The 10,075-nt window shown below is 47.6% G+C and overlaps 2 protein-coding genes across 2 annotated transcripts; both read left to right on the top strand.

The window, feature by feature from the left end:
* The first annotated feature begins 3,668 nt into the window (after positions 1-3,668).
* On the top strand, positions 3,669-4,378 carry BC939DRAFT_62555 (uncharacterized protein). The gene has a single exon (XM_051561792.1). It carries the CDS (start codon positions 3,749-3,751, stop codon positions 4,157-4,159), a length of 411 nt encoding a protein of 136 aa, XP_051415014.1. The 5' UTR covers positions 3,669-3,748; the 3' UTR covers positions 4,160-4,378.
* Positions 4,379-6,261: 1,883 nt separating this feature from the next.
* On the top strand, positions 6,262-6,921 carry BC939DRAFT_394211 (uncharacterized protein; the record flags this gene model as incomplete). The annotated part of the gene is made up of 2 exons (XM_051552137.1): positions 6,262-6,514; positions 6,635-6,921. 2 exons carry the CDS (start codon positions 6,262-6,264, stop codon positions 6,919-6,921), a joined length of 540 nt encoding a protein of 179 aa, XP_051415013.1.
* Between the last annotated feature and the right edge of the window lie 3,154 nt (positions 6,922-10,075).

Genomic DNA, 10,075 nt, shown 5'->3' with positions numbered 1-10,075 from the left:
TTACACTAGTATGCACACCGGGTACTATTCCTAGGCAGAATAGCTACGAGTGCTCAGCCGAACACGACGTTTTCGTCACGTTCAGATAACAGTGATTTACAACCATAATTCCTAAAAAGCCCACCGGAGGCCCCTGGACGACGAGAGCCTCAGTCATTGGGACCGAAACAGCAGATGATTGCTTCGGCCTTTTTTTGTTGTTGTTGTTGTTGTTGTTGTTTTTAACCATCTTTATTTTTATAACAATGACCCTGCATCAAGCCTGCTGTGGGAGCCAAGCTGCCAGGGTTTGTCGTTGTAACCCGCATTTTGGAAAAGAAATGAGCACTCTACCCGCGCATTTGGCATGTAAGAGCCCCACAGACACTAGACAACTGAGGAGCCTTTGCCTAGTAATGCGGATGTATCTGTGGGTTCATAAGGAAAAAGAAAACAAGGGATGCATTTGCTGAGCATACACAGGATGAGGAAGAGGAGCCCTGAATGGGGATCCAGCAACGATCTGTTTCTTACTCCTCCATTGAAACAAATGCACTGGTAAGGGTTTCAAAAACCGGTCCACATGTCCCTGAGACGAGCGATTCCAAAAAAGAGGGTCCTCCAGGAGTTAGCGTGGACTACTGGTCGCTAGTTGACCTTTGTGGTGTTTCTGGTCTAGGGTGCCATGCGACTGTGATAGACGCGCCCACGGAACCCTCACAGTAGTGATGTTTACCGCATCTGGCACAGCTCGAAAAATCAGGATCCAAAAATTGCTTTATTTGAACAGAATTATCTGCTGCTGAGACAATGAGGATGAGGATGAGGATGAGGATGAAGGATGGGTGATGATGAGATGAGTTGGGGAGCAACGTGGAGATCTATAGTTTATGGGATGATGCTACAGAGTTCATTAGAATGGTGATGGGGCATTGAGATGCTGCTGCTGCTGGATGAGAGAGGATGTCCGTCAGTGAATATTCTACTTATAGTGAATAGGAATGAGCAGGGCAATCATGATCATCCAGCGTGAAGGGCATAGGGCAATGGACATCATTCGTGTAATTCGCATACAAGCGAGAGGTATGACGGGAGCCTAGCGTCTTTATATCCGCCGCAGCCAATGAGAGCGGGCCGAGGGAGCAACCTTCCCTATTTTCATGGTTGAACTGTTTATCTGTTTATGTGTCTGCCTGTTTGTTTGTTTGTTTGCCTGTCCCTTGTGTGTGCGATGGACATGGTTGTGGGTTGTCCGTGCTTCTTTGAGAAAGGCGCATTGAGCAGAGAGCGAATCATCAGCGGAGGATGAGGGACAAAGAGACAGAGGGAAAGAGACTACTGAGGAGAGAGAGGGGGATGGGAGGGGGGTGGGAGGGGGCTGCGAGAGTCTAGGAGACTAAGAGAGTGTATTATGGGTGTGGGCAAATGTGTATGGGTGTGTGTGTGGGTGGGCATGTATGAAGGCGAGAGATAGAGATAGAGAGATAGAGCGGATGTGATAGAAAAGGGAGATCCTTGGTTGGCAGGTCAGAGGATAATTGTATTGGATGGTTCTATTCTATCCTGTGGACGTCCAGATGGGGTCTACCTGTCCGCCAACTCAATCTTGTTTATGTTTTTTTTTAATGTGTACGGGCCGGTGTCATCTTGACTGAATCGGGGAATAGAAAAAACTGAATAGGATTTTCTGCTTGACCGGTTTGTTGGATGACGATAATGACGCAACCAGTACAAGGGGTCACCACCAGGCAGCTGCAAAAAAAAAAAAAAAAAAAAACCTCTCTCGCCTTGTGAGGGTCATGATGCTGCTCCTTCCACGCTCATTTGCTCGCTCAGTTTCCTCTCTCACTCTATCAGAAGCCTCTACATAGCCCGCTTATGTTCGCTACCCATGTAATTCATCCAATTCATTTCTTTGCATCTGTGCTGCTGCTGCTGTTGTTTGCGAGTTTGTGCGTGAGAGAGTGTTGTACACTAGTGTCGTTCATAAATTGCAATAAAACTTTGATACGCTCATACCTGGAGCCCTTGGATAGCTGGTGCTGACAAGCACACAAACCACCTGCGTGCTCAGCTTATGAACAAAATCCACCTCCATCCTCTGGCCAGTCGGCTCCCTCCTTTTCACCCTCCCCCTATATCTCCGTCTCCCATCTCACAATAGTCTTTTTCCCCTCGCCTTTTTGTCGGTACGCCCTCACGATCTAATTCCCTAGACAGCTGCAGACATTTCAAGACGGGATTGGTTAGTTGACTGAAGCCGGTCAACTGCTCGCAAAAATCAAGACGAATGAATCTATGGTCGAAAACATGCGCGGCTTTTCTTTCTGCATAGGGCACTGAACCATGAGGCCCAAACAGCAGATCCGTGTGCTTTTCATTATTGATTACCGCTACTGATTTTCATTATTGATGCGATCATTGTTTCTTGAAGCAAGTGAACGAAGCAGGTGAGGATCGGCTTTCTACAAACGAGGGATCGTAACCGTTCATAGAATTCCTGAAAAAGAGAGCAAATCGTCGCCTAGACGCCCAGTCGTCATTCACATCATGCTTATCGCTGTCGCTCGTTTGCATTACGACACTTTCAATACGAAACCCTCGGTGCGAGTAGCATCATACAGCAAACATCACCTCACCCATAAATTCGTCCTCTGTACTCTGGGACAATGTCTATCTGCAAGCATCCGCTAGATTGACGCAGCTGTTGTCATGGTCCACCCCTATTCTTCATTTTTAACATTCATTTGTACGCTGCTGTGAAAGCAGGGGCCATCATGATGGGAGCAGGATCGAACACACACGAGGCCTAAGTGCCTATCTGAATCTATGCATATCATGTCTGCCCGCCACAGCACAGGCGAAAAGGATGAGAACAACAGTAATAAACAAGGTTGCCACCATCGTTGGCACCGGACCCCAAGGGTGGTTTTGGGTTATATAAGACGATGATAATCTGGCTATTCAAAGGTATTCCCCGACCAACATTACCGTTTTTTTTTTTCCTTTTTCTTTCTTTATTCTTTTAGTCTAGCGCGGTGTCCAGAGGTTTTCTCTTCGAGAAAAGAGAAGGGTCAGGCGGCGGTATTATTACTATTGTCATTATTTATACATGTATTCTATTCGATTGAATAAGCGCTGTACTTATTGTAGTTTACGTATAACACATTCAATCGCACTGAATAAGACAAGTATAATAAAATCATGAATATTCAATTGAAGTATACACAATGTCGACATACACTGTTACCCACGGATGTTGCAGGCGATGACCCTCATTCTTTACTCTTTCCTATTCAGTCCTTCTATTCTCTATTGTCTTTGCCCTATTCAATTCAATAAAGAAAAACAGAATCCGTCGAATTCTTGGATAGACTATTTAACCCGCCCACCTCGGCCACATCTCTCCCCTTCTCTTTTTTTTCCCTCCTCTCCTCCCTTCGGTATCTTTCTAGTTTTCTTCTCGTCAACAGCTTTTTCTCTCTCTACTTGTCGATACATACGCTTCTGCTAAAAGGAACCAAATATCGAACTAGTGGTCCTAGCTTTCCCTCATCTCCTCTGCACACTCATCCTTACACTAACTCTCCAAGCCAGCACACTACCTGAACCATTCACACAAGGTTGCATCTCAACGCACTACTGCCACCACCGCCAACTCCACCACCTGCACAACTCTTCCTGCTCTCTCTTTTAGCTCCACTCTTATTTGAAGATTCTAAAGGTAAACGATACAATCAATACCAAGCCCAGAGAGCTAGCTGGTCTGATGTGGCACGAGCCAGTCTCAGATCCCCACATTGGTATCAGACTACTCAGATCCGTGTCTCGCCTCCCCCTGATCCATCGCCACCATGTCCCCTGCACACAAAGACCCTGCCCCAGTCACCACCAACAAGTCCTTATACCACACCGACAGCTATCAGTTGTCGGAGCAAACTATCTGTTTGCCGTTGTCATAGCATTGCGCCCCTGCACTCGTGAGATTTGTCGACGAGTGCTCAATATTCTCAAACGACGCTGCAGAAGGCGCCATTGCTACACAATCCACACTGTCCCATATCTCCTTTATTTTTTCTTCTCTCTCGGCTCCTTTCCACAAAAAACAACGATTATTCGTTATAGCCGCGGATGTAAGCCTTTTTGCCCTATTGCCTATCGAAAGCCTTTGAGAAGATGACGAGATGTATTCCTTTCGAAAGCAGTGCGGTGGGGCAAAAGACTGTCGATTCTCCGCGGTGCACATCCACATGTACACATTATATAATCACCCTCCTGCTCCACCTCCCTTGGCGCATTGGTCGTTTCTTTTTTTTATACATGTATACGCTTTGGACATCGTATTGATCTGCTCATGTGCACCCTTTTTCTTTCTAGTCGCGGTATTTTCGAACCCATCATCCAGAACAGAGTGCAATTGATCTCAGTCGAAAAATCCTCAATAGCCAGACAGCATAAAACTGTAAGTTGTAAGTTCCATTATCCATCTCTCTTCCACAAGTTCCCCATCTCCTCACCCCCGCGAATGGGTTGTACAAATGGCGTCTGTTGTACCCTTTCCATCGATCTCTTTTTCTTTTTACATGCAAGCATGGCGACCTCTCAAGGCCTGGAGACAGCAAGGGGTCTATCACTGCGTGTGCATACAGGAACGATCACTCCCGCCACAATGCGCCGGCGACCGTCCAAGCAACTTATGTCCATAAGCAAACGATATTAATAAATGTTTACCTCTTCTCTTTATCCCTTCCCGCGCATCCCATCCTCGATCCTTCCTTCGACTGCTGTCTCCTACACAAAAAGTCTCTTTGCACGCTTGCATCGATTGCGAATAGACCTCACATCCAGCTCAATCATAATAACACTGCCACCAAAGGATCACCTTTCCCCTCTTGCCTCAGCTCGAACGTGAAACAACACATCCCTATCCCCCTTTTCGCATATTGACGTCCTTCTCCAATGCTATCCGTCTACAGCCCCTACCAACTCGAGCCCACATCCTCATACCCATTTCACACTGAGATGAGATCCAATCTCAGTTCGCATACCCACAGCCAACAGCATCCTGACCAAGAGCGAGAACAGCAAAAACAGCAGCAGCCACAGGAATATTTGTTGCCCAAACCATCGACCTCACACTCATTTGCAGATTGGAAGTCGTCAGCTCACACTCCTTCTTCCGCCGCCTTGAACAGCAAGTCATCAACCAACGAGGACATTAAGAACGCCCAGAACTACTACAGCCGAAGCAGTGTCGAACACGCGGCCGCTAAACTTGGTAAGACATTTTCCCAGCATCTTCCGTTGCCTCATGTATCAGATCTGCTCTCGGACCTACCTAACACCACTCTTGTCTTATCTGATCTTGCAGAGGCTATGATCCCTTCCCAAACACAGGCTGCATCACCGTCGATCTACAGCACCCCTTTTTACTCCTCCACAGACTATAACTCCATGAAGACCATTACCCCACAACTGAGCTCGCCTGCCTATATGTCGCCCTACCCATCCCATAACCGCACCACCATCCATGATCGCAGACAATCCATGATGACCAGTCACGGCAAGGCTCCCAATACCCCATCTTCATCCTTGGACGCACGTTCACGGCAAGAGTATCCAGCCCAAAACGCCCGCGCAAGCTTGACCGACGAAATGCGTGGTGCTACCAATGCGCCCCAGCCTCCTGTGAACACATGGGACCCAGCACAACAGTCCGCACAACAGCCCGCACAGGCACCCGCTCTACCTCCTCTTTCCGAAGCTCTCCACGGCTTGACCTCGTCTTCATCTCCATCCATGGCCGTCTCGCCTCCAATGCAGACACAGCAAGCACCAATGTCGACCATGAGTAATGTGGTCGCATCACCCCCCAACTTTTACGCCCCTAACCCGTATTTGGATATGCAGGGTCCTGTTAATGTTTATCCCCAAGACCATGTCGTTCAAGATCGCTATTCCGCATCGGCGAACGCCATGATTCCTCAAGACTCGAGCGCTGCCTCCAACTCTGGTTATGCACGGAGGGTAGCCTATTCATTCGTTCCTTCGCTCGAAACTGGAGCTGGCATGGTTATGACGAATGTGATGCCCTCAGAGGCTGCGGACTCTGGCGCATTTACACATGGAAATTTCGTAGGGGCCAACTCCGTATCGATGCAGGGCATTCCCCGTGGCGCCCCCACAGTCGACTATGTGGACTCTCTCGCTCTCCAACAACATCAGGTCCATGGCCAGCCGCCATCACACCATCACACACATGCTCCACAATCTCAAGCAATCATGCAGACCGCAACATGGTCCCAAAATGGCGGTGATGTGGGTAGCTTGGACGGAAGTTCAAACGGTTCGAAGGTGTACTCGTTTGTTCCTCTCTCTGGTGTCAACTCTAAGAAGCGCCCTCGTCGTCGCTTTGACGAGATTGAACGTCTCTATGTCTGCAGTTGGGGCGACTGCGAGAAGGCCTATGGTACACTGAATCACCTCAACGCTCACGTCAACATGCAGAAGCATGGCCCTAAGCGATTGCCAGCAGGTACGTCTTTTATGTCTTAATATTTACTGTTGACATTGAAAAAGCGTCAGACATCACAGACGTAGATGTGGATACAGATGCTAACGAAAGTTCATCTTTTTTTTTTGTCCATTTTTATAGAATTCAAAGAGTTGAGAAAGGCATGGCGAAAGCACAAGCGTGCTGAGGAGGAAGCAGCGAAACAAGCGGCTGCCGCATTTCACCAACAGCAGGCTCAGAGTCAACAGGCGCAACTTCAGCAGCCCATCTGTGATCCAGTTATGAATCATATGCACCCAGCGCATCACCCATTGACGATGCATACGATGACCCACCATCAACCGCACCAGCTGCCACAGCCTCATGCCCACCCGAACCAGCACCAACATTCGCACCATTCCCAACACCGCCATCCGATGGGTTTCTAAGCGCGCGTCTCGCTCGACTGATCGTTTTTTATTTATTTTTTACTTTGTTTCGTTATTGTCCTGTTTAATCTTCAACGCTATTTGATTCTTTTCAATGTGTCCAATATTTGTATATCAAACGCTTCTCGATAGCTTAGCCGCGCTGTCTATCGACTGACTCGACTGACTTGACTGGAATGCCATTCCACTCAGTCGTTTCGTTCCTCGCTTTTTTTTTTTTTTTTTCTTCGCCAACAAAAGTATTATATGTGTTGCTAAAATACCCTTGCATTTTCCATGTTCACCACCTGTATGATTTCTCATTGCTTTGCTTTTCTGTATTAAGAGAGAAAAAAAACCCCCGTCCTTCGTCAGAATAAACTTTTGCACAGCGTGTCCATACTGTCATACTGAGATGCCTTTGCGCTATCCCCTTCCTTTGTTTATTCAGGGGGATAGTGACGAAGTTTAAATTTGAGCCGCCGTAAAAATAAATAAATGGCCTGCAAACCAGAAACAAATGACACCACATGCGCCTTGACCGACTGAAGTAGTTTAGCCCCATGTACTGCTGTTAGCCGCTGTGCTCCGGCGATGGCTTGCTGGAGCGATAGTTGGCTTTAATTGGTGAGCCTTGGCAGTAATCATCCAATCCGGAGAGTTCAAAGGCGAGAAGGTGAACTAGGGTGAACTTTTTTTTTTTCAGCGAATTGATGACAGTTCCGGGAGGGCACTGCGAGGCTTTTAATATTCATCCATTTCGAAATGGCCCATTGAGCCCTGGCGCCGATGTTGTTGGTATCCAATCCTGAGTCTAGCGTGGCGTTGGTGGGCGTTGAGGCGTTGGCAAGCTGCACCTGCTTCCTAATGAAAAACGTCGACTGCGAACGAAGATATACTATTACTGGTTGACTCTCTGTCGGCTGCATTACCTCGCAAGTAGACCAGGCTCGTTGACGCCCGAGGCAGTCAGCAAAAGCCTGGGGTGTTGTGGGAATGATCATTGTTGCTCATGGCTCCGGCTACGCGCCACTCCGTTTGAGTGATACCAAGATTCTACACAGCCCTTGTAGCATCCAGACCGTAATACGTGCTTCTCGCTTAGGATATTCTTGACGATGAAATACGGCCGAATCGACAGACGTAATGTACACCAGCTGCTGCTAGCCGGCCACGCAAACATTGGGTCCTATAATGTGCTGAAGTCCGGTTGGAAGTCGCGTCTTCAGAAGGGCAGTTATAAGTAAGGGTAAGCCGCTGTTGTCGTCGTCGTCGCTTCCTTGCACTGCGGTGACTCGTTGGCCCTCTGTTACCACGCGATGCTGTGTAATCTTATGACTCATCCTCAGGACGAGAATGTCAAAGGGGGCCTTGGCAGCCACCGAGGCTGGTGGTGTCGACAGCGCTAATGGATGCGGGGATGGGCGAATAAGACAGCGTACCGTGGCCCTGGTTTCTCATTTCCTTCATCAACTGGCTGTATGTGAGCCAATGCTGAGTCGATATAACGAGTCCGCAATAGAGACCGAGAATGTTGATGTGAATGTATTGCTGTAGAGTTCACGACTTGAGAAACAGTGCCCGCGATTCTATTCTCTGGCAACAGTAAGAAGTGCTCCGACAACGCCCGTATTGCCCTGCTGCTGAGAAAGGCGCGTGTAAGAGAACGATTGACAACATGTTAGACTACGTGCGGTGCACAAATCAACCACGTGCTACAAGATGGGGCCAGAGATGTGCATCGAACCTCTCTTTGAAAAAATGATACACGGTGCTTGATGAAATAGAGAGACCTATATCCGTGTGGTGGTTATCAAAAGGATATAAGTAATGATACTCAAATATACAAAGACACCCCAACTCATCTTTCCGCACTTACAAACGTGGGGGCAGAGATACACAGATGAGAATATCTTTGACGAAGAAGTAAGGACTTGATGCAAGGTCTACAGCCAAAAAGTACTAGTAGCATAGCCCTTAGTCAACTAGCCCATGAATACGGAGACATCGCAGCAAGTTTCTGTATCAATTGCTTCCATACTCCTCTGCGGACGCGAGAAACGGTTTTCGCTGTAGGGGCGCCCTGAGAGGAGGAATATTTGGCTTGAGGGGTGGGTGATGTGAATAGCAGACTAATTGGAGAGTAGCAGGTAAAGATCCAAGAGGTCGACAGCCTGGAGTATTCATGATCCTTGATAATCTCGCAATCGTGAAACAGGTCTTCTCCTTGGAATCGAGCGGATTGCGAGATGAGGAGGCAGGCAGGCGAAGCAGAAAATGAGCTAACAAAAGCAAGCAAGCAAGCAAATCAAGCAAATATGGTCAAGAAAGAACCCTCCGGCGATGCCAATCAAGTCTGCTGTGCAGCGCGTTAACAGAACCATTCTTTCTGTTAAGTGGATATACTGCCATGGCTGACTATAGGCGTTTTATTGTGCACCAATGCTATGAATGCTAAGTCTGTCCTGTTTCTGAATCGATATACTCCTTCATGTTCTTCCACTTGATCCTGTGTATGTATGACCTTTCGAGTACAGGCCGCTTGAAGTGGCCAATCCTTCTCGTTTCCTTCCGCCCTAGAGGATGTCAAAGGAACGAATACGTAGGGATTGTCTGCACTGAGGTGGCGCCATAATGATCTTGCGCTGCATCACCCCTTGGATAATTCTTCTCAGGCGAGGCTTCCTTCTCAACCCCAAGAAGAGCAGCTTGAGTGCGATTGAACAGCTTCTTTTCGCATTTGTTCATAGCATCCATGAGGTTTTCACATGCAGTGCAAGTGCATATTCGAGAATACTATTTTTTATGCAGTACTACAATGCCGTGGCCACGACCTCCTCTTTTCTGAAAGTTGAAGTGATTCCAAAATTCGGAGGAAAGGACATACATAATTCAGCAGCGGCTCAAATGCTGTGCACCTTCACGCTTTGCATATGAATCTACATTACCTGGGGTGCGCTTGAGTCCTCGAAGTTGCCGAGGGAATCCGTCTATTCCTACAGTAATTGCGATGGAAAAAAGAATGACGTCACAACCGCCTTCTTCACATTCATTGTCCTTTTTGCATTGACGGTTTCGTTTGCATTCATTCGTTATTTGTTGCCATCGTTCATTTCCCTTTGAGCTCTTTCTTGTCCCTTGATCTACCATTCTTCTTTCTTCGCTGCTTTGTATG

This window comes from Gamsiella multidivaricata (assembly GCF_025024155.1).
Source record: "Gamsiella multidivaricata strain RSA 2152 chromosome Unknown BC939scaffold_14, whole genome shotgun sequence".
Lineage (NCBI taxonomy): Eukaryota > Fungi > Mortierellomycota > Mortierellomycetes > Mortierellales > Mortierellaceae > Gamsiella > Gamsiella multidivaricata.
Note: the sequence above shows the minus strand (reverse complement) of the source record. Positions and strands in the feature narration are given on the sequence as shown.

Bases quoted from the DNA above. Each gene is read 5' to 3' on its own strand.
- BC939DRAFT_62555 (XM_051561792.1), top strand. From the start codon at position 3,749: ATGTGGCACGAGCCAGTCTCAGATCCCCACATTGGTATCAGACTACTC.